Here is a 24,261-nt window from a genome sequence, read left to right as displayed (position 1 = left end):
CTGCACTGATTCCATCAGAGAGAGTAAAGACCCTGACTAAGCAAAAGCTACTGACTGGTCTTCTCAGCAAAGCACATAACAAGCACATGCTTAACATCAGGTATGCTTTACAAATCCTATCAGCTTTGCTGAGCACAAATGGATATTCATTAATTCCTTTATGTTCTTGAAATGAAGGCAGCACAAGGGATTCTCTGATGCTACCCAGAGCTGACCAGCAGCTCTGTGTGCCAACACAACACATCCAGGTGACAAAACCCAGCATGCAAACCCATCATGGCTCAGGCTGACTGGCTTAAGAGTTCACTGGTAGTCTCAGTGATCGCTTCCCTAAGAAAAAAAAAATGCTGTAACTTGCTCAGGTTTTGGATTTTGGTTCAATTTGTGATAAAGCAGCTTTTGACTGATTTTTAAAGGTGTGATTCACTGTATAAAAGCAGGACCCTCCACTTTTGGCTAAACCATTAATTTATCAGTGCTATTAGGTATCTACCATTTTTGCCTCTCAGACCCTTCATGTTTCCTACGTGCTGTAAAACTGCCCTGTCCAGCAGTATCTCTCTCTAATTTAAACATTCTGGGTTTTCTATTACCCCAAATGATAACGTGACAACGCCCTGGTCAAAATCCTAATTTAAGCTTAAATCATGCAGCAACCCCAAAATAAGCAATGTAAATTATATATGAAAGCCCAGTCTCAGCAGAGAGCAAACAGCAATGTGCTGTGGGAATCATAGTGTCTCTCACACACCATCCCTCCACTGCTCCAACCTAACAGGGAATCTGGGTTCCACCCAAAGAGCAGAAACCAGAAAAAGAGCAAACAAAACCTTTTTACCACATGTTTCCCAGGACTGTGGAATCGCTCCAATCTACATCTGTACCCAGTGTCTCCCTCCAAGCAGTGGCACGGAATAAAAAATGCCCCAGAAGATGCCAGAGTATTAAGAAATGGTATTTTCACCGCTGGCTGCTTTATCCTTTAGCCATCAAAGGGGAGAGATAAAGGAAAAAGAAGGAAAAGTAACGGCAAAGGCAGAAGGAAAAGAATAAGGTGGGAAGGGGGAGGGAGGCAGGGAGGGAAGTAACCCTGGAATTGCACCAAAAGCTGGAATGTTGCCTCCGTACACACTACCCAGGAAAAGAAATATTCACAAGCTGCGCCTAACAGCATGAGGCAGAACAAAGTATGCCCACAACAAGTCTGCTTCATGCTGCTGCCAAACTTGGCACGAGCGCTGCACACAGCGCAAGGTCAGACCCACAAGCTGAACAGAAAAGCAGATGTGGCCGAGGGTAACACAAAGCTACGTGTTTCCTCCCAACATAACCACAACAAACTGGGAACAGGGACACCAAGCCAGCTCCAGAGGAGGGGAGTTCTATGTTTTCTCCCCACATAATCTTCTGTACACACCAAAAACCAGATTCTTCCTGTTACCATGGCACTGTTTCATCACTGGTGTCTGAGCACAGTTGTAGACACAAGAGGAAGACACCAAATCCTGAACAGGAGGGTGGAGAAAGGACAAAAATTCAGCAGCTCATCACCACACAGCCCCAGACAGGTCCTCTGGAGAGGGTATGTAACAGCTACTATTGCCCTCTGGCAGATATAATGTCACCTGAGCCCACACAGGTCAGTCCTGGGCCTCTTATTAACTGGTATATGATACACAGTCACACCGTGGGTTTGGACAGGCAAATGACACTTTTCTGGAGGGACCAGGCTGACCTTCCACTTTCTGACCTTCCACTCCAATTGTCCATTGCTTGACCATCCTCTGAAGGGCTGAGGAGAGGTGGTGGCACTGTTACAGGGCCTCATCCATTCAACCTGGTTTACTTTGTGATGATAAGTACAGCTCCAAATACAAATGTCAATTAAACTCTGGCCTTAGGCAGAAGGGCAAGGGCACTTGACAGACTTGTTCTATCATGCTTCCACATATCACCTAGACACTATTGGCCCAAGCTTTTTAACATTTCCTTCCCAGGATGTACAGAATCTGTACACCCAAGAACCATGCTGACTAGACAAATGTTGCTATCAGCAGGTCTTAAGGAGAGTTGGGAAAAACTCATCTGAGGCATCTAGGGTTCAACTACTACAGCTGGCTCAAGGCACATCAATGAATGTCCCTGAAAGGCCCATTCCACTCTGCTTTTCTCCTCTAGCTGGGATGGGTGCTTTTCTGACCTTTACAGTGAGCTGGATCATGGAAGCCATCACTGAAAGCTAACTCTGCAAACAGGAAAGCAACTGCTCACCACACTGCTCAGGGGAGCTTAAGCCAAGCATGCAGACCACACAGAGGGTATAGCTCCTTTCAGTGGCAGCACCAGCTCAGACCTGACTGGGGTGACTATGAAACTGCACCTCTAACTGGACAAGTAGCATTAGGCAGACAAAATAACCTCCCAAACTGACACACCTAACACAGCACTTCTTGACATCCTCACAGGTCAGAAGGAGCGGGACGAAGGGAATGTTAAAAAGACAGCAAAAATCATAGGACTTGCTGTCTTCTGGGTGTCTATTTTTAAAAGACTCTGTCTCAAGTGTTCATTTTGCCGCAAGTTTATTGTTTTGCACCTTAAAAACAAGGGTTGTGACTTTCCACAGCCCTGCACTCCCTGCAGTCACTGACGCCTGTGTAACGTGTGAGCGGTGTGGGTGGAAACACTCCTATTCTGGTTTGGTAGCATTTGCCACCCACTTTGCCAAGGTGTGAATGACTGCACAAGGTGCAAGGCAATGGTGAAGGTGCTGTTTTACACAGCTCCTACACCCCATAGTAATATGGTGCACAGATATGTGGGGAGAGTGAGAGGGCAGAAGGAAAGGTGCATCAGGTATCTGCTGAAAAAGCAATCTGACAAGAGGGCTCACCCAGCACAAGCAGCTCCACTGATTCTTCATTCTTGCCCTCCACGTCATCTGGTGTGATAATAAGGCAGTAGTAGAGCCCACTGTCTCCCCACATCAACTTCCCAATCTGCAGGTCTGCATCTGGAAGGCAAAAATGAAAAGTCAAGCTTCCCCTCCAACACCTAAAGGAAGAATGAAGCGTTGAATGCACTGTGTCCACCTCTGTGTCCCAAATCCACTTCATTTCCTTACTAAGAAGAGGACTTAATCTTATCCTGAACATCACAGTATTCAGGAAAAAAACCAACAGGCTCGGGACTTGGAGCTGCAGGTGGGAAGACAGATAATGTTGCAGAAGCAACTCTGCAAGTGCCAGGAGCAGAAGGGGTAACTAATGTCACTCTCTATCCTCCTCCATGGCCTGGGAGCCCAAACTATTTACAACATTAAAGAAGGGCTTAGACATTGTCTCCCCTACAGCACCTCAGTCATCTGCCAGAGGTTACGTGGAGACAAAGGGAAACACTCCTCCTTGCTGAGGCTGATCACACACTCTCCACTCCAAGGAGTCTCCACCTCTGGCTAGGAGGTCTCCTGAGCCAAGCAGAAACCTTTTACTTTGGAGGAACAAGGTTTCTCACACAGCCTTCCAGACCAAAATGTATCAGGACCCTGACACCCCTCTTCTCCACCCAACAGGACTTCGCCCCACAGGAATCTCTCCTCACTGCCCAAGGCTGTGTGGCTTTAGATTCATTATAGCTAGAGTCCAGGGCTGAGCAAACATGAGGTGTAGGATAATTTGAGGATTTTGGAACTGGGAAAAAAATCAGTGGGATTTGTAAGGAAGAAAAACCCAGCTTGCAGAGGCTGAATTCATCTCTCTCTTGCTGGAAATCTCTAGATTTCCTTTGTTAAGGAAAATCTATATACAGAGCAATATGCAGAAGCCAGGAATGAAAACATTCCACTTCACTGAAGGGAAAAAAAGAATTCTGTATCTTTAGGGTTGGAGACCTATATGGAGACAAATAAAAGGAAGTGCCAAAGGAAATTCCCTTTGGGTCTAGGGTTGGTTGGCTGGCTGAATCCTGAATGTCTGACATACAATCCCATCCCACAGCCTTTTCTAAGGGAGTTAACCAGACAATTACTGCCAGACTCCAGTATCCCAAATTGCTAAGGGTCCATTCCAACCCCCACCAAGCATGACTGGGGTAGGAGAGTTACCGTGGACAATGCTGACGTCTCTTTCCTTATAGAAGTCCCCTATAGTGATGGCAGATCCCTGTTTGGAGGCCACGACACGGACTGTCCTTCTGCTGTCCACACAGTCCAGGTAGGGATCCCAGTCCAGGTTCCTCTTGCTCATTGTCTGTAACCCAGAGGTCACCATTCCCAAAGCTTCTCCCATCCGGTCCTGGCAGTAAGATTTGTACCTCCACTGCACCACAGCTGGTTGGGTGGAAGAAGTAGAGAAATGGCAGCGAAGCAGAGCAGGCTGAAACAGCATGGCCACCTTCTTCTTCTCAGGCACAGTGACCTGCAACCCTTCCACCTCAGCTAAAAGGCAAAAACATGAGTATCATAAGCCTTGGCACTGCTTGAAGAGGGAGCTACTGCATTTTATCACAGCATCATTCTCCCCACGCACACAAAACTGTGCCTCTGTTTCAGGTGCTAGGGTGCAATATTCCTCAATGTTGCTGTAAGGACGGATGTTGGCAGCAGAAGTAAGTTTGCTTTTTTCCTAGCCTACAGCCACAAATAAAAATACACCATGATGGGGCTGAAGGCTCAGATGTAGCACCCTTATGCTGCACAGGCCCTAACACAGTGGTGTGATGATTCACAGCTTCTGTGGCAGGTTCACAGATAACAAAGAGGTATTTCAGGGATGGCCATGCTGCACTTCTACAGCAGGTCAGCCAAGGGGTCAGATCCCAAGTTCGTAACAACCCCACTGCAGAATAAGTCACCCCCCTCCCAATTTCAGTGGCATCACACTTCCTCTTTGTAAGCCAAGCAACACATAGTGCCTGGCCCAGCCTGTTGTGCACTGGTGCCCAGTTAGTGCTGCTTGCTCTGCCAACCTCTAGAGATGCATGAAGGAGTGGATCCAAATCAGACAGCTCATCCCAGGGCTGGCAAGTAGCGCTGAAAGAAATTGCTCCATGTGGGAGGTGTGGAGAAAAATGGCCCAAACACTCAAGTTTTTCACATTCCCAGGGAGGAGAGGGATCTCAATATGTAATGTTTATCTACCAGCTGACAGGAGAGCTGCAGCCTGGAGCTCTGATGTATTAAGGCCCCAGAGAAGACGCATGGGACTGCTGCCACATCCTTATGTAGCTTAGGGAGAAGAGTCAGCGAGCAGTGTCAGCACAGAGCCCTTGGGAGAGTGAGGTACTCCATCTACCCACAGGGGGAAAGGCCAAAACCTCCCCTGCATGCCCTTCACTGCTTCCCTCCTTGTGCTGCAGGCAGCAATGCCTGAGAGCACTTACACAACACCGGAGAAAAAGGAACCAGAGTCAGTATTGAAAATATTGGTGATGACTCCCTACTCAGAGTTCACACACACCCCAGAGCAGCGCACGATGAAAAAGAGGACAAGACACAAAAGACAATCAAGAGAATAGAGCAGAAGAGAAAGTTTACACAACATCTGGAGAATGGACTGATGGACTTAGGGAAGCTTAGGGAGGAACAAAAGACTGAGGACAAATAAAGGCTTCCTGTTGTCAGGAAGCAGTAGAAGAGAAGGGAAAATGCCAAGAAAGAAGAAAACAGAGTAGGGATAGAGTATCAAGTAAGTACAGGAAGCAGAAGGATAAGCAGGATGACAATCATGGAAGCTTACATTCAGCTGGAAGAAACTGAAGAAGGTGTCTCAGCCCAGGTCAAAATAATTTCAAAGGACTAGAGTTGCAGGAGATTAAGAAACGATGTAGAGAAGAGAGGAAAAGGAGTCAGCAAAAATAACCCACCCACTCCAGAAAGTGGAGATGAAAAGGAGATGGAAGCTGGCCAAAGAAAATGAAATGACAGGAGGTATCTTTAGAATGGGGGAAAAAAAGGCATAGACTAAAGCACTGGAGCTTGAAGCAGACAGAGAGCAATAAACGCATCAACAGTATGACAACAGCAGGCATGAAGAGACAAGGTCGAGTAGGAGACAGCTGCAGACCTGAAAAGCAAAAGCAAGCAGAGATTGCACAACCAGGATTCAGAACCAAAGGAAAGTGAAGAGGTTGGAACAACAGTGAATATTAAATTCAACATGTTATTTATGTCCAAACTACTAATCACAACGAAGCCTGCAAATACCACTCAGGGGATAAAAACACAGCATGGACAGAGCCTAGGGGAAAGCTTATTTCAGACAGGCAAGATGGTCCCTGACACTAAAAAAGAGTTACTGATCTAGGCAGGACTTGACCCTGGGGACTACTGTGTGAAGGCCTGAAGTGCACAGGGGTGCTGTGGCATTTGCACATAAATGCCATATTCATAGAATCACAGAATGATAGAATCAGACGGGTTGGAAAGGACCTCTGAGATCAAGTCCAACCCTTGATCCACTACCACCACAGTTGCTAGACCATGGCACTAAGTGCCACATCCAGCCTCATCTTAAAAACCTCCAGGGATGGAGAATCCACCACTTCCCTGGGCAGCCCATTCCAATGGCTGATTACCTTCTCTGTAAAGAATTTCTTCCTAATATCCAACCTAAACCTCCCCTGGTGCAGCTTAAGGCCATGTCCTCTTGTCCTACTGCTGATTGCCTGGGAGAAGAGATCAACCCCCACCTACCTACAACCTCCACTCAGGTAGTTGTAGAGAGCGAGGAGGTCTCCCCTGAGCCTTCTCTTCTCAAGGCTAAACAACCCCAGCTCCCTCAGCCTCTCCTCATAGGACTTGTGTTCAAGTCCCTTCACCAGCCTCGTTGCTCTTCTCTGCACCTCAACATCTTTCCTGAACTGAGGGGCCCAGAACTGGACACAGCACTCCAGGTGAGGCCTCACCAGCGCTGAGTACAGGGGCAGAATCACTTCCTTGGTCCTGCTGGCCACACTGTTCCATGCATTAAAAAAATGCATGACATCATGGAAATAGTGCTTGTGCCACATGGAAGCTGCACAAGAGATGCTGGTCCTGACAGAAGCGCTTGGACACAAATCCAAACACCGAAGTGTGGGTGTTCTCCAGAGCGCCACCAAACACAGCTGAGGTCTCCCACAGGAGAGGCAGGGCCATGAGGCCGTCCCTGTACTTTCCCAAGGCACAAGCAAAGAGACAATTCAGGAAGCAGCCACTGGGACGTTTCTGCCAGGCCTCCTTCTCTCAGCGACCAAACACAGGGGCCGTGCGGCACTAAGGGAACGACAGCACTTGCTTCTCAAGGTGAACCGAGCGGCGATGTCTTACTCTCTCCTCTCAAGAGATTTGTGCTTTCTGGGTTGCATCTGGATGCAACAGGCATGACAAACACCTTGAAAAACAAACGGGTCCAGGTCAGACCTGTGTCTGGTAACTCTGTGCCTGACCGCTCGCAGTCTGAGGCCAAAGCCAGCATGTGACATGAGCTGATCAAGTGACTCATCACGTTACCTCAGCTTCAGGGATAAAACAGTGACACACTGAATATTTAAATCTTTCCCTTGTGAACCAAGTACTCTGCTTAGTAAACACTGTGCTTTCAGCTAACCGTGCACTGTAGTCCTCCTTTCCTGTTAATGAGATTAATGAGTTTGGCAAGCCAGGGACTGCTTTAATAAATGATTAGCTGAGCTTTAGCAAATTCTCATCTGACTAACTTTCCCCACCATACCCCCATGTGAATGTCTATTTCAAGAAAAGAAACGCAGTTTTGAGAACACATAGGAATTTTTTTTCTAGACTATTCTTTTTCTAGCTTTTTGGAGATGTGCAGAAAATTATCTGGCATTTTCTATATCCTATCCCAAGCTCTTTATTAACTTCTGAAGCATTATTTTCGGATTCTTTCCAGGAATAGCATTTAAGAGCAACACAGCGCCTCAGACTGAGAGACTGGAGCAGTGGAAACTTTAGATCTATTTAAGTCAAATTATATATAATTATATATATGGTTGAACTGGGAAATTATACACCTGTTATTTCCTCTGCCAAAAAAAAAAAAAAAAAAAAGGCTGGAATTGATTCATGTAGCACGTCACTGCTGTAACAGTGTCCATCAAAAAGGCCAACGGGATGTCTGACAGCCTGAAGACAAGATGGTGGCTTTTACACGGATCAGTTATGTCCATGCACAGGAATTATAGTGGTCTGCTTAGGACCTCCTCACCTTCAAGAAGAAACCGTGACCTCAAAAAACTTCAAGAGACTAGCCAAGATAAGAAAAGCCTCAGATGTATCACAGGGCAGAACTCTGGGTTGTTAATGTAGCAGAGAAAAAACTTGAAATACGTGAAAAACAATGACAAGCCGAGTGACAGCACCACGGTAGCTTTGTCTAGTTCAATATAAGTAGGACTAAAAAGAAACTGAGTTGTGTTGTGCTATGTTTTGATTAATGCAGACAGAGCAAGATTAGCCTTTACTTCAAAATCACCATAGAAATGCAATTCCTGCACTCCAGAGAAGCAACCCGTTCATTGTGAATTTCACAACGTTTGAAGTTTCACAAGAAAAAAAAATCTAGCTCGTGGGAGTACTCTAACCATTTTGCTTTCCACCCTTCGTGTTCTCGTAAACCCTCAGAAAAAGGTCTGAAAATATTAATCAAGTGCACCTTAAAAAACCAGATATCCTTAGTCTTAGAAAATAAAAAGAATCCATGGTTTCGTGTGCCTGTACATATGTATACACGCAGTCCCAGAGAAAAAGCTTAAAAATAATCACTTCAGAAATATGATTGTACGGGGTCTGTCTGCTTCAATTGGCAATGTGCATTCCCCTCCTCTCTCTGTTTCTTTTCCTAAACTACCCTCAGATTATGCATTCAAACTATGCAATCAACACTACACACGAGCTATCACTAATACATTTCACTGGTGATTAAAGCAAATTCCAGGAAGTGATTACAGGAGGGGATATTTGTAAGGGCGCCTTTGAGCCTTGTGAGTCTGATCTCCATAAGCGCCTTTCTTGAGCAAAAGAGGGAAAGCAATTGAGGGGTGATAACTGAGCCTTTTGCTTTGCCCTTGCCCTCCAGAGAAGTCTGTGCCTCCCTGAGGTGAAATGAATCCCAGGAAGATTTACCTCCACCACACAGCCTTAAGTTAGCCTCTATTAATAGAATCACAGAATGGTTTGGGTTGGGGGGGACCCTCAAGGATCATCTAGTCAAAATAAAATTGATCTAAAGCCTTAATCCCTGTAATGGCAAAGCCACACAGTGTAGTTCAGCCTAACAGGTCTCAGGCTGCATCCTTCTGGCACACAAGATTTGAGTCCAAGAGAAGGCAGGACACATCATTCTTCAGGTCAGCATGAGTCTCCCTACCTGTGCATGCATCTCATCTCTTTCTTTGCTATTATTTGGCTCACACTACCACTTGCCCAAGGCAGTACAGCTGACGCTATAAAGCTACAAAAATTACATCCTCCCAGTTTTACACACCTTTATTGACAGAAGTTGTTGCATGCAGTTGGGCCCTGAAACAGGCACCTCAGGAAAACTACTCCTAGACTATACCTAAGGGCTTCAGCAGAAAAGCATACACTCATTGGTAAGAGACAGTGCCCTTAGGGCATAGTTTATAACACCTCCCTGAACAAAATAAACTGTTGGGCAAAAGGATCTTTGTTTATTGCACCTTGGCTACTACCCATCATTTAGAAGTGTCCTTTCCCCCTCTGCTGAATACTGGCACACCATCCACTCTCAAATGTGGATCAAGCCTGAATCAGGAAGTGCAAGACCTCGACTTTGAGGCTGGAAAGTTAGAGATGATAAACAGATGTGTAAACTGATGAATGGAGAGCCACCGGGATCACTAGGATTGTGTTGTAGGTTCTTGCCTACTCATGCTGGACTAAATCCAATCCATGCAATTTATCAGCAAAAGCCATCACCATCAGATTGTGTTGAGTGCCTTTTGGGAAATGAATTGGATGGCTTGGTCTGGTTCCTATCAGACTTGTGTTCTTAGCTACGTGACCACTAATTGTCAGCTTTTTCGGAAGCAAGAAACCAACTCCTGAACAGGTCAGGAGCAATTGAGGTGAAAGCATGGTTCTGATTTTTTGCAGCTCCATAGCAAAACCAAGAATTTCAGCTCTCTGACTGTTTAACCTGGAAAGGGGAAAGCCCACAGCAGCTGCAGAAAAGCATGGCCTTGCACACCCAGTACAGTACCTCAATAAAAGAAAAAACAATCCATGTAGGACAGCCCAGGCTGTGCAAACAGACTGGACTATTCCATGATCTTCCCCATTCTCTGTGGTGCTGTTCCCAGGTACCCTGTGCTCCTGACTTTGGTCTCTCTTCATCACTTTCCCCGTGCTCCTTACACCCCCTTATGACCTGCCCCTTTCACATACTGACTAAAGTCACCCCAGAGGTTCTCAGGCAAATTATCTCAGCTCTGGTCACCAGATCAAATCCACCCTGTCTTATTACTGTCTGAAAGCTGTTACAATTGTCGGATGCCTCATGATTTACAGTATTGGTTCAGCATCCCAGAATTCATGCTCAGAACTATCACTCAGCAACTGATCACCACCACACCTGAGAACAAAGGAAAATAAATGGGAAGAGCCTCTCCGAGTTTTATAACACCAAGCATTAACACCCGTCCTTGGGATAGCGTTGGGATTTCCACTGGTGCCAGTCCCACTCAAGGTGACCTCACAGGACTGGAAAGTAAGAAAAAACGTGAGATTTCTTCCCAGTTATGCTGCACGTATGCTCTGTGAAGCCAGGCAAGGGAAGTCAGATGAACGTTTTGTGCCAAGACAGATGAGACAGTCCATCCATTTCCCTGCCTTCCCAAGAAGCGTGCTCAGTTGGCCAGGAGACAGCAAAGCACAGCTGTGCTCCAGCGTGCCCCTCAGCCTGCTCTCCTGAACTGTGGCTGGGGAAGCTGAGGTAGCAAATACACCCACCTCTACTACACTATTGCACTGCAGTGGCTCTTCTGCATAGGGAGAGTAAACAGAGACCAAGCCCTAAATTAGTGGAGGGAGAAAAGACCCCATTTCAACATGGGCAGTCTTCTAATTGTAATCTTTCCAAGCTTAGTCCAAGTTGTGAGGCAGAAAAATATTGCTCTGCTTGTTCTGTACGTAAAACTGGAGCTCAGCCTCCAGTACAACACTTCTCTCTAGTTTTAATTGCATTACAAATTACAGCACTATTAAGAATAATGGTAAGCACGAGGAGAGGATTCATTCCAGAATCAAGCTGCACTTGGTAGTTTACAAAAACCAGCTTTACACAGTGACTTAAGAATACTTGGCAAATTGTATCTTCTTTCTATAGAATGAGAACACAGTCCCACACATATCTTAACCTGTGTGACCTTACAGGAAGGAATAAAGGACGACCTGTTCTTCATCCATTTGCTGTTGTTATTAAAACACTGGCTTTAGAAACGTGGGAGAGCAGGATAGGAGGAGGAGAAGCCAAACCAAATCCTTTGTACCTCACACAGGATTTTTTGAAATTGCAGTAAGAACTCACAATGCGCAAAACCAAACAAAAGATAAATGCAAGAGCCAAAAATTAAAGACAAACAAAGGACAGAGAGGAATTACTGCTGGGAGGAAGGGAACTGCGAGTGCTGATTAGAAATTTCTCAGCCCACCTCGAGGAGGGAGGAGGGGAGAGAAGGGGATGAGAGCCTTCTCTTTCGTGCTCCCTTTTGTCTCCCTGCTTCCTCCCCCCCATCTTGCACTCTGCCTCCTACCCTGGCCCCTCCACCTCCCAGCCCCCACTTCTCTTTCCGAGAGTAGAGTGCACCACTCAGGCTGGATTAGGGCTCCTTACCTTGATGCAGACCTTTCATTCCTTTGCACAGCCACTGGGGAGAGGAAAATCTTGAATCCATGTTTGCTAGCCTCTCCTCCCTTTCTGTGCACACACGCGCTCACAGTCACACACCTTGGCTTATTTGCTTTCTCTCGGCCGTGAAAAAGGACAGCAGCACCTGATTTATTGCTGGGCAGCAGCGACCAGAGGCTGGAGGGAAGCAGACGGGCTCCGGCTGCCTCCATCTCTCAGCACGCAGCTGTGGATAACCTGTTGCCTCCGGAAGCCTGTGCCCACTGGCTCTCGACTAGCACCAGCAGCACGCAGTCCTGCCTCAAAACCCCGGGGCTAGAGGAAACGGGAAGGTCTTCCTACTACTGCGGCACCTCTCTCTCTCTCTCTCTGCATTGACCCTGCATGCTCCGAACAGCGGTCGCTGCCAGGAATCCTGAACTACCTTCAGTGGAGGGAGGAAAGTGTCAGCAGCCCAGTCTTTTAGCCTGATGGAAAAGTCCTGATCTATCCGCACATGTCCAGATAAAGGAGCTCTTTAAAAAGAGGGAGGAATGTTATGTCACGTTTATCTGCACCCTGTACTCCTTTCCCAGCCCCTGGATGCTGTTTTATCAGCTCATTACCATGGCTAGTGGGAAAGGAGCGGTAGTTGTGGGTGCGCTGGCACTCCAGACCAACTCGGTGAGGCAGGATACATTTGGAAGCAGCCAAATGGCAGGGAGGGAGGGAGGATGAGCTGGAAGCTGCTGAAGCCCCAGATGAAGCCGTGAAACCCTGGAAGGGAGCAGTAGGCAGGCACCGGTGTTGAAGATGACTCAGAGCGAAAAAGCAAGGAAAGGGGTGGGTGGGTAGTGGGAGAGAAGTGTTATGACTAAAAGCCGAATTTACTGCTTGTGAATCCTAAATCTGAATAGGAAGAGGGAAGAGGCTGAGGTCTTCTTTGTGGGATACATCGGTGGCGGTGGGAAATATGTGCCACTTAAACCAAGTGTGTCTGTTTCTTTCAGCCTGTAACCAGCCTGTAACCAGCCTGCCTGGCTAAGTCATCCTGCTGCAGCTTTTCCTAAAGCCTGCTGCTCCTGCCTGTGCCTGGCTGCTGCACCGACTCACAGGAGCCAGATCTTGTCCCTCAGAGAGGGCTCCCTCTTTCCTCCCTGATTCCCGGCTGCCCCGCCGTTCTCATTCTGTTTTAATCCTTCTCTTTTCCTCGCTGTCCAGCTCTCAGACCCAGCCCCTTTTCAGCTCGTTCCCCCTGCCCTCTCCCCCTCTCTGCTCTCCTCTCCGGCTCCCCTCCCCCTGGCTTAGGGAGGGAGGGCTCGCCCGACGGGCAAGAGGTGGTGGGCGAGTTGGGCTGGGGAGGGGGGGGCAATCCCCTCCTACGGTCACAAAGACCTGGGCACAACTGCACCGTCACGGGGAAGGCCCCCCTGGAGGCCGGGGCAGAGGCAGGGCAGCCCCCTCCTCTCACAGCTCTGTTAGCACGGCGTGTGCGGTCAGGACACCGGGTAAAGGAGAAGTTCCTGCGATTGTTCCCGGCCTGGCACGGGCGGGCGAGGGGGAGCCAAGGGTTTGTCGCCATCCCTCCCGCACCGCGGCCAAGGACACTCCAGCTCCCCCGCTTTCCAGCTGCCTTCCCGGGCCGGCTCCCACCTTCCCCGCCGCCGGCGCGCTTCTCTCCCGCCGGCCCCGCGGCGAACAAGCGGCCCCGGCGCCCCGCGGGCCACGCGGAGCGAAGCGCCAGAGACCCCTCGGACCTGCCCCCCGGGGACCCCTCGGACCTGCCCCCCGGGGACCCCTCGGACCTGCCCCCCCGGGGACCCCTCGGACCTGCCCCCCCGGGGACCCCTCGGACCTGCCCCCCCGGGGACCCCTCGGACCTGCCCCCCCGGGGACCCCTCGGACCTGCCCCCCCGGGGACTCCTCGGACCTGCCCCCCCGGGGGCCCCGAGGACCTGCCCCCGAGGACCCCGAGGACCTGCCCCCCGGGGGCCCCGGGCGGGCAGGAGGCGCTGCTTCCCCCGTCTCCCCCCCCGTCCCCAGCCCCTCTCCGCGAAGTCTCCGCAAACTGCACCGCGGGACGCCCCGCAGCAGCCCTCACCCCACACCGGCTCCCTCCGCCGCTGCCCTCCCGCAGCATCTCCCCAACCCCCCCCCCCCATTTTCTCCCTAAAGAGAGCCGCCGAGCCCGGCGGGCTGGGCACGGCACGGGCACGTCGGGGCCGCCGGGGCGCCCGTGGCCCTACCTGCGAGCCACAGCAGGACGATCCATCCCAGGACGTGCCCATCCATCTTTCCCAGTGGTCCAGGCGGCGCGGGGCGGGAGGGAGGGAGGGCGGGAGAGGCGCGGGGGCGGCCCCGCTCGGGCAGCCGCCTCCCCGCAGCGCCGGCCGGGCTGGCGGAGCGGCCGCGCAGTGTGGATCCGCTCCCGATCCTGCTCCTGCTCCTGCTCCGCTCCTCCCCCGCCGCCGGTGCCCGCGGCCGCCCCCGCGGCTGTCCGGGCGCGGGAGGGGGGATGCGGCTTCCCAAAACGGCTTCCCGAAACTGCTTCCCTGCCTGCCTGCCTCCCTCCCTCCGGCGAAGGCGCGTTTCGGTTGCCAGGTGCCGCTCCTCAGCCTACGGGCACCCCGGCACGTTCCTCCGCAAATCCTTCATCCCCCCCCGGGCATCCCTCCGCTTCTTAGCGGGGTTCTTACCACTTCTAGTAAGCGCTTAAAAACGTCCCCGCCGATCGTCTGTCCTCCCCAAATTAACCTTAACGTGTACCTTGGGAGATAAGTGCAGACGGTTCCTGTTCGAAATTTCCCCGGGGTTTCCACTTCCAGCATGGGCACTGCAAGTAATTACTGTAATTTTTAGATGAAGAAGGGATATAATTTTAGATGGAATATAATTTTAGATGAGGAAGAGGTGTTCTGGCTGTTAGCAACGGGCAGCTGAGTTGTGGGGTGTTAAGTTGTTGTGCAAACGTGATACTGGGAGGGGATGGAATTTTTTTTTTTTTTGTGAGGAAGGGGACAGCCAACTAGATATACAGCTAAAAATGACATTTTAGGATATGGACGTTGCTTGGAAATTAAACGGTCCTGGCCACAGTGAAGCCACACGGATACACACTCACTGTACCTAAAACTTTTACAGTTTCTGTGAAAACTTAATAAATCAGTGGAATTATTCATAGGCCTAGAGCTGGCTAAAATAGCATCATGCTTCCTTTGGTGGCTCAGCACCTTCCAACGTGGCACTCACCACTCACAGCATCCAGCACAGCTCCCCTTTGTGTGTTGTTCACCCTCAGGCATTTTTCTTGCAGGGGCTTGGCTGGTCTTTGTAACCAAAGCTGGGATGATGCAGATATCAGCGATACACATGGGAGATGGGAGTAGTCTTCATCTCATCTGGAATCTGCCAAAGAACACGAACAATTCTGACTTTCCTAACGCAAAGCACTGCTGAAAGGGTGCACAGGGGTGCCTGCAGTAAAACTGTACAAGCTGTTTTCTTTCTAGCAGGTATTTTCCAGGTGCTTGTAGATCCCTCATCATTTTGCCTTTCAGACTGAACTTCTCTACAGGCAAGATAAGCTTATTTTAACAAGTGTGAATGAAAGAAGATCAATAATTTCTGAGTGAAAAAACATGTTTGCTGTGATAAAAGGTGTGTTGAAACATCCTTGGCTGTTTTTAAACAGATGTAGTCCCTCTGTTAGCATAGTTAAAGTAGAATTAAGCAAGGAGACAATCCCTAGGCAGCCAATCTGTTTTTAAGTGTTTTATTCAGAGCTATTCAATGTTATTGAAAAATATTTTTCACATGGAAGCTTATTTTTATTCAACATCGCATTAAAAAAAAAATACACACCCACCCCAATCACTGTTCTGATGTTCCTCTGACCTGATACATTATGAATTTAACTGTTTTGCAGTACTAGCTAAAAGTCACTATTAAGAAGTAAGCCCCTGTTAACACTAAATCATGTATATGTGTAACAGCCCACAGTGTTGCTCTCCTTTAGCACACAGGAATCTGACACCCCACTGCCTTTGCCCATACTTGCAGGTGGAAGACAAAGTAGAAACTCTCACTGGGGCCACAACTTCAGCCTCCAGAAACACCTGTGGTTCCAGAAAACTCAGGTGGATACTTTGCATCAGCTGAGGGCCTGCCTCGCCATTGTTATATATCTGTAGGGTACAATCCATGAAGGTCTGTATGGGCTGAATTAAGACTCCTAAAATGTGAATATAAAGCTATTTTTCTCTCCCTCTCTTAGCCATTTTTGCTGATAACCCTCAAAATCCTGATTCGTTGCCTTTTTGTGACTTAATTGGCCGGGAGTCTAATCCAGAGTTTCCTGAGACCATGTTGATGTCGATATTATCTCATCTGTTTAACACTGGGAGCAGTACAATCCCTTATGCGTCACTATTGTTAGCTACTCCTAGGGGTTTTTTTTGCTGGTTTTTTTGTGTTTTTTTTTTTTTAATCCACTCCAGCTCTTGCAAATAAGTTTGGCATACATCAGCTGTGCTAAACTTTTGACTCACGACAAAGGAAGGAAAGATTTTCAATACAAGGAAGCGCCATTGTTTTGCACGTAACGTTGGATTTATATCTGCTTTGAAATTCTCATAAACTCACTGTAGGGCCCTTTTTCATTTAATGTGAGCTGTCATTTGTGTACATCCACGTGTGATGGATGCCCAAGCCCGGAATAGATGTTCCAGATCTCTGTAGACCTTTGATCTGAGTATTGCAACATCTGAGCTGGCTTAATGGTTAATGTTGGGATGTTGTCTTTCCTTGTAGCCGGTTCTTGGAGACAGAAGGCTGTATGACTGCAGTTAGCCCCAGTTCACCCTCAAACGGTGGGGAAATTCCTATGCAATTAGCCAGATGGCTTCAAGCCACGGCCCAGCAGGGATTCTCTGTCCCTTCAAAAACAACATACCGGTAGACTTAAACCTTCATCTCCCTCAGTAACTTCTCCCTGATTGTCCTGCATAATTTAGCCCCAGACTGAATCTGAAGAATACCACACCTCAACACTGTTTGACATCGCTGATACCGTGATTCCACCCGAAGGAGTTCTCTAAGCAATGGGATCCTGAACAAATTCGGTTGAACAATAGGGAAACAAACAAACTCACTTTTTTATTCATGCTGTAGCAGCTGCTGGCTTTTTTTCTCTCCTTGCCAAGTACTTCATTCCTCCCTCCCTCCTTTCATCTTCCAGTACCAGTCTTTTGTGGTCATTTCCTCTGTTGATAAGCAGAGTCAGCTTTTTAAATTACCAGCACGTGGAATGATTTACACCAGCACCTCACTCAGAATGACCCATCTCGGAAACATCCCTGAAAACCCACTGTGCTGCACGAAGATTTTCTTGCCATTCAGCCCCCTGGATTTCCCCTGTAGAAATTTCCATAGAAACAGTGATTTCAGCAGCTTTCTGGGATGTCATACTACATTCAGCCAGTAGACACTGCTTTCTTGATTTAGTACTGAGACCAGCACACTACAGAAGTTATTAGGTGACACACCATCAATTCACAACGTTTAGTGAGTCTCTTCAGCATGGCTACTAACTAAAACTTTTCCTCCTTTGCTTTGTCACACTGGAATCTCTTTTTAATCGTTGACAGCTTCACAGCAAGACATCACTGAAACATATGCACTCTGGATATGTTGGGGTTTTTTCGAGCTGCCTTGCTACAATAATAGCACAATAATACAGAGCTTTTACTTCCTGTTAACGTCAGGAGTGAGGGATATGGATATACAAACTGCTTTTGTTTTTAACCATGGTGTTTGTACCAAGCAGTGTTTAGAATATTTAAGGGAGAAATTTGACTTTCTCGTTGCAGTGAACCTTCAGTTCCGTAATACAAGTTCAGCATTAGAAAGAAACCAAGAGAACAGCATCTTTCTATAGTATTTACTCCTCTGTCTAAATTTCCCGTGTTGCTCCTGATCCTTTTTTTAGATACCAAAAATCACAGCATAACTTTCCTACACTTCAGGGGGAACCTGAAATTTTCATTTAAGTCGAACACTAAGGACATGTCAGCAGTAATGTTTTGTGAAGTTATTATATAGGCACACCACAATCACCAGTGAACCATCCCAGCTCACAATCCTCTGTGTCACTATAAGCAAAAATACACAGTAGAGGAATAAGAAAACTCTGCTTGCATATCTACAGATAACCAAGGAGATAACAAGTTGTTAAACCCCCTAAGGTTTTGGCTGTAGAGAAACCGTGGGCAGCACAAATACCTTCAGGGACCTGGAGTTCATAACCCAGACTGCTGTGACTGTCTAATCCAGCTTTTTTAATAAAACAGGCCACATCACTTTGCCACGCTACATCCATGCAGTTTGAACTACACCCTGTGTTTTGTTACAAAAGGAATCACAGATTACTTTGGGATGGAAGGGACCTCACCCTGCCCCTAATTTCACCTAACTTCACCTTCTAGTACTGCCAAGCTCGAAGACAGGGCACTCTTAAGGAAATTTCTGAACAGAGGTAATGACAGACTATGATCAAAGCACCCTTAACATCCTCTCTGGAAGTTCAACAGACTGTTATTTTGCTATATTCTTGAGCTAACACCAGAAATAGAGAGACCATCTCAGGCTCAGTTGCTAAAAGGATGAAAGCAGAAGTACTACAGCATCATCATCCCTGCTTAATATTTCTTTGTTTCTCCTTCCAAGGATCATGCTCTTTGTTAGTCCTCTTGACACAGCAACACATAGGGATCTCCTCTTTGGTGGGGGTCCCACTCTGTCACCTATGTTATTCAGTATTCCCTCAATCTTTGTATTATTTGCAAGTAACTGTGATGACTGTATGTTTCCTTCAAAGGTACCAACAAATATTTAGTAGTATGCAGCCAAGAAATGACCTAAGAAAGATCTCGTGAAAAAGTGTGATTGCAATTCCTCATTTAAAATTACATTTTGAGACATCCTAAGCTAATGCATTATCTGGAGACTGGATGGTCTCTGTATCATAAATGTGTATCCTTGATTCAATGTTGTGTGGTCAAGTCACATGCCTCACGTGTCTGAATGCATTACCTTTAGTAACCACACTTAATATCTTTTTGATGCAATTACAGACCAATGTGACAGAATCTATTTGCTGCAAACCCACGTTGATTGGCATTAATTACGTTACATTTCTTTAATTCATTATTGAAGCAACTCCTGTGTCAGCGGTTCCATTCTTTTGCCTGGGATCCCTGTCACTCTGACAGGTCTGTAATTACTCAGGGCATCCTACTTGGGGCCAGATCCAAAACAAGAAAATTTGGAAAAATTTTGGCACCTAACATTTAGAACTGCAATCTAAAAAAAAACACTCATTGAGAAGCAGTTTGAGAATGAAAGCACACATGTACTGTCAAAGTGCATGCTCACAATTTTCCTTCTCTGCATACCCAGATAGTACAGATGTCTAACAAACACTCAAGCCAAGGCTTACATATATTTGGGTTGTCGAAGCCAGATCCTTGTCTTATCAGATATTAAGGATTTCCCAGTATTTGTCCAGGATACTGGAACAACGTGATGATTTCCCTGGAGGTATGGCTTTAAAGATATTTGAAATTTATGGCATAGAGGGGATGCAGCTGTACCTCACCTGGGCAGCTGGTTACCCTGTGGCTTGTATCAGCTTCAGTGGTCCTGGAAGGTGGTGCTCAGCAGGGTCACAGCACTCGCCCAGCAAGTCCCATGCATCCCACAACTCCATGACCTGCTGCACTGCAGCTCCCAGCACAAATCCTTCTGTTTCTGGAGAGCAGGCAGAAGCATATCAGTTCTCACTAGAGTTCCCTGTGAAACCTGGAAAAAAGATGCTGATACCACGTCTGAGGCCTGGTCCAGGACATTCACAATAGGTCTAACACTCAGCAAAGCCCTGCAAAGACAGGGTGACGTGGCTTACCTTTTGTGAAAAGGCCTCCTGACTCCTAGCTGATCTAGGTTACATCCTAAAACACATAGCTGAGGTGTAAGGCACCCTGAAGTCCTTTTGCAGTTGTGGCACTGTTAAAAAAAAGAAACCCAAGATTCACTAGGTCAAAGGGAGTGGGACTAAGAGAAGCCTGGCAGCTGTAGCATACTGGTTAAACCATTCACCTGGGGAAAGGGAAACCTGCAGATTCTGATCTCTGAAATGTTTATGCATTACATATGAAACAATACAGTTACTCGACCAGGGAGGCATAGTTTCCACTTTGTTTCTGCCTCCAAAGAGAGAAATTCTTTTAAACCTACAAAAGAATTTGTAGGTTTAAAACCTCCATAACCAGGCTGAGAAAGACATCAGCTGTGACAAAAACTTTGTCTTCACACACAGAAAGGAGTGCAGAGAGACAGTGCCATGGGGGTAGCCCAGCAAACACCCTGCCCTGGCTCCTCCCACACCTGTCTCAAAAGCCCATCAACAGCCCATTTCCACAAGCCCAAAGGCGCACAGGGACACAATGGCAGACGAGAAAGAACACTCAGATAGGAACTCAGAATAAAGGAAAACCTGTCTAAGCCCCTCCCAGGGCTGTCCCAGGGAAGCCTCAGCTCCCGGGTGCAGACTTGAAGCGTATCAAGATGAGTCAGCACCACAGCAACTTTAGGTTGCAGCCTACGGATATAGGACTTGTTACAGGATGCAAGGGAAAAGCATTTCAGAATTGCATAGGGCTTCTTATGGGATGCTTAGGGGAGGAATCAAAGGCAAAGAAAGAGAGGGATGTAGATGATTTGGGAAGGAACAAGAAACAGAAAGAAATGGATAAGGGGATAGAAAGACCCAGTTGTGTGTGTGAAGAGTTTGCTGGGCAATGTGCTTATCTGTCATGCACAGCCCGTTCCCTTCTTCTTATTGAATTCCTTTATAACTTTTTTTCTGAGAGAAGGACTCCCTATTTTGCACGTATGCATGTGTGGGGGTGTCTGTGCCAGCCTCTAGTCAGGCCATGGGTTGGAGAGTCCACATGCCTGGGTGACAGCGACTGGAGAGGCAGGAGGAGGTCCTGACTTGTCAGCTGTACTAGGTGAGAGGGTGGTGTGCCCTGAGAGCCAGGGAGAGGGGACAGGATGGTTCATCCCTAATGGCAAAACAACAGGAGGAGCTGGGTCAGGCTGGGATTGCATACTTGACCTCCCTTCGGTTGGACCTGGGAGGGTGGAGTTGCACCCGCCTCGCCTCTCTTGGGCTGATGGATCTGGCCTGACTCCTCTAACATAAACACGAAACATTTCACTCTGTGGGAGGGTGACATGGCCCCAGACCAGCAGGCAAGTGGCTAAGAACAGATGTGGTCACTGCGATGTTTTTTGGAATAACTTTGCTCATTCTTTCTGACAAACAGCTGCAAGACATACCTTGGATAGATTATAGCTATGAAGCCTGAATGAATGAATATACCTCACTGGCAGAAAAGTTCCAGATACTTTTTCTGCCAACAAAGTACTAGGGTACACAGACCCTTTTTTGAGATACCCGTGGCAAACTCCATGCATTGATGGAAAAGCACAGGCTGGCAAATGAGTTCTCTGGACCATCTACACTGATTTTGTAAACTCTGGAGCTGTGTTTCCAAGGCCAGGTACCCAGGACTTAAAGTGTTGGCACATCACTTAATTGAATTAAGTGCCAAAAAAAAAAAAAAAGTAATATATAAATACTGGCACAACACTTGCTGTCATCTGCTGGAATGGTCTCAGTGCTACAAATCAGTTATTTACAAATCAATGTAAATGGTTCAGAGAGCTCCTTTGCCAGCTAAGTTAAACAGCAGACAATTGAAGAGTTAAAACATGAGTTTCATCAGAGGCATTGGGCTCTCCTCAGGGCTCTGGGGGAGAATACTGATGACATGGTGCTCTGGAGATGATCTGTTCCCTGTTCTTTTCTCTGTCCCCACAACCCACATAGGAAAATCCTTTCTCTCTCTGCTGCTTATGAATTTTATTTTCCAACCACACCTCTAGCCCTAGGAGAGCTATTACTGGAGCCTTGTGTTTTTCAAACAGTCGATGAACACATTATCTGAATTTCTTTAAAAGGAAGGGCTGCTAAAGGGTGGGTCCCAAAGCTGCACACGAGAGAAAAGAAGACGATGCGAAGAAAAATAAAACACAAGTGCACAGATGCACTCCTAGCAACAACTCTTACAGTAATATAACAGTAAATACTTGCCTTTCTGCCTGAAAAAAAACTAGACTCTGTGCAGATGTTTATATTTACAAGATACGAGTCATTTCTTGCAGTCTCTCCTCAGAGCTTTAGCATTTAACGTAGCCGGAACTAGACCTGAATATAAATTATTTTCCATAGCATTGAAAGTAACTCTAAAAATGCTTACCTGTTTTCATCGAGGTTACATCACAATTTTATACGTTTTTAACAATGCGATTGACTCCTCCTGGATGTTTAACAGCAAATTTAGCAAGCGGTTCACAAACATAAACCCAACTGTTTCATTAGATTTGAGCCTCCAGAAGATTAAACTGCGCCAGCATTTTTTAACCCTCTGAGAAACCAGACACCAGGGAGTTGCAGGAACAATTTAATCTGACCTTACCTGACAACAGTTCCACCACTGACAAACATAATCAGTTAAGGCAATATTTAAGCCTAAACAAGAGCTACCTCCTTTGGAGCTGAACAGCCTTACATTACCAACCAGGGGATGAAAAAAGTAGCGAGACTGAGGAAAAGAGACAATGTTTTCCAGCGACTTGGAAATGCATGGAGGTGTTTCATCGCTGTTTTTATCCTCATGTCTAAGTTTAGAGCAGATTTAACAGAACTGTGGGATAGAGAATTGCAAGAATCTTTCAAGTCAGGGCTACACCGTTTATTTTATCGAGATTGTCCAGACAACTCCACTGAAGATGGCTGCACAAGAAGCAGCATCATGGCACTTGTTCTGCTGCACTGCTTGTGCTCTGCAGGAACTGCAACCACATGCTGAAGGAGATCCCCCAAAAGACATGGGAACAGTAGGGAATGTGGGAGACCACATGCCTCAGACAAGGAAAACCAGGCCAGAAGTTAACCAGGGCCTATGCCAATATTGCCACTTCAGTATGGCCAGTGAAGATCATTTGGGCTTTGAGAGAGATCAATAGAAAGCTTGAGGTCAGAAGCAGATCTGTGCTACTCATCAAGATGATGCAGATCAGATTATTTCCAAACTTTATTTTATCTGAACTGTGCAAACTTTCAGTGAAGGAGGTGTCAGTTATGTCAATGAGATAGATGAAAGGAAAAAGAAACCAACAACCACAAAAAAAAACCAAACCAAAAAACAACTCAAACCCACAAAAAGACAATCTGAACAGCAGCCTCAGTTTTGTATAACATGAGCTCCCAAATTATTTTTAATAAGGAAGTTTGCCTTTCCAAGCACACGCATGCCCTCTCACATCCTCCACTTTCCTGTCATATATCTCAAAACCAAACCCAGGGTTCTCACCTGAAGTTGGTCTCCACTTCTTCCTCCACTCCTTCCTGTACGTCCTGGGCCACTGCCCCCATGATTTGTGGGCCCCTATTCTCACCCAGGCCCCCACGTCCTGGTAGCATTTTGAATGCTACTGGAAGCACCAGAAAAGGCACATCGCTGTGATCATCTTGTCAGGGAGAAGCAGGAGCCAGGCTGCTCCAGGAGGAGATGAAAGAATGGGAGCCAAGGGGGCTCATGCAGATATCAGGACAGGCATCCTGCCAGGCAGTGCCCAGCCCTACAGTGAGAGGCAGGAGGAGTTCATCATTCTCTAGTTCATCTGTTTTGGCCCAGATGAACTACAGAATCACAGAATCATTTAGTTTGGAAAAGGCCTCTAAGATCAAGTCCAACCATTAACCCAGCACCACCCTGTTCACCACTAAACCATGTCCTCTAATGCCACATCCACATGCCTTTTGAACACTTCCAGGGATGGTGAGTCAACCACTTCCCTGGGCAGCCTGTTCCAATGCCTGACCACACTTTCAGTGAAGAAATTTTTGCTAATACCTAATCTAAATCTCCCCTGAGATAACTTGAGGCCATTTCCTCTTGTCTTGTCACTTCTTCCCTGAGAGAAGAGACCTGGCTACAACCTCCTTTCGGGGAGTTGTAGAGAGCGATAAGGTCACCTCTGAGCCTCCTTTTCTCCTAAAAACCCCCAGCTCCCTCAGCTGCTCCTCATAACACTTGTGCTCCAGACCCTTCCCCAGCTCCATTGCCCTTCTCTGGACATGCTCCAGCACCTCAGTGTCTGTCCTGGAGTGAGGGCCCAGAACTGGACACAAAGAGGGGAAATTTAGGTTAGATATTAGGAAGAAGTTCTTTATCGTGAGGGTGGTGAGGCACTGGAACAGGTTGCCCAGGGAGATCGTGGATGCCCC

The 24,261-nt window shown here is 47.3% G+C and overlaps 1 protein-coding gene and 1 long non-coding RNA gene across 5 annotated transcripts in view; both read right to left on the bottom strand.

Moving 5' to 3' along the window:
• ILDR2 (immunoglobulin like domain containing receptor 2) overlaps positions 1–14,372 on the bottom strand; it is a 38,093-nt gene extending 23,721 nt beyond the window's left edge. For 2 of the 4 annotated variants that reach the window (XM_032678328.1, XM_032678332.1), the window contains exons 1-3: positions 11,853–12,453; positions 4,103–4,435; positions 2,894–3,013 (exon numbers count right to left, since the gene is read on the bottom strand). In XM_032678328.1, the coding sequence (XP_032534219.1) occupies positions 2,894–3,013; positions 4,103–4,435; positions 11,853–11,913 (514 nt within the window). In that variant the 5' untranslated portion in view covers positions 11,914–12,453. Of the gene's footprint in view, positions 1–2,893; positions 3,014–4,102; positions 4,436–11,852; positions 12,455–14,092 lie in introns of those variants that run through there. The other 2 variants (XM_032678331.1, XM_032678330.1) reach the window with 2 other exon arrangements.
• A 1,320-nt stretch (positions 14,373–15,692) lies between these two features.
• On the bottom strand, positions 15,693–23,744 carry LOC116782145. Its single transcript, XR_004355152.1, has 4 exons — positions 23,345–23,744; positions 19,807–19,907; positions 16,997–17,107; positions 15,693–16,077 (listed from the first exon to the last, which is right to left on the bottom strand). It is a non-coding gene; the product is annotated as an uncharacterized LOC116782145 (long non-coding RNA).
• Positions 23,745–24,261: the final 517 nt, after the last annotated feature.

This window comes from Chiroxiphia lanceolata, chromosome 2, assembly GCF_009829145.1.
Source record: "Chiroxiphia lanceolata isolate bChiLan1 chromosome 2, bChiLan1.pri, whole genome shotgun sequence".
In the NCBI taxonomy this organism is placed as follows: Eukaryota; Metazoa; Chordata; class Aves; order Passeriformes; family Pipridae; genus Chiroxiphia; species Chiroxiphia lanceolata.
Note: the sequence above shows the minus strand (reverse complement) of the source record. Positions and strands in the feature narration are given on the sequence as shown.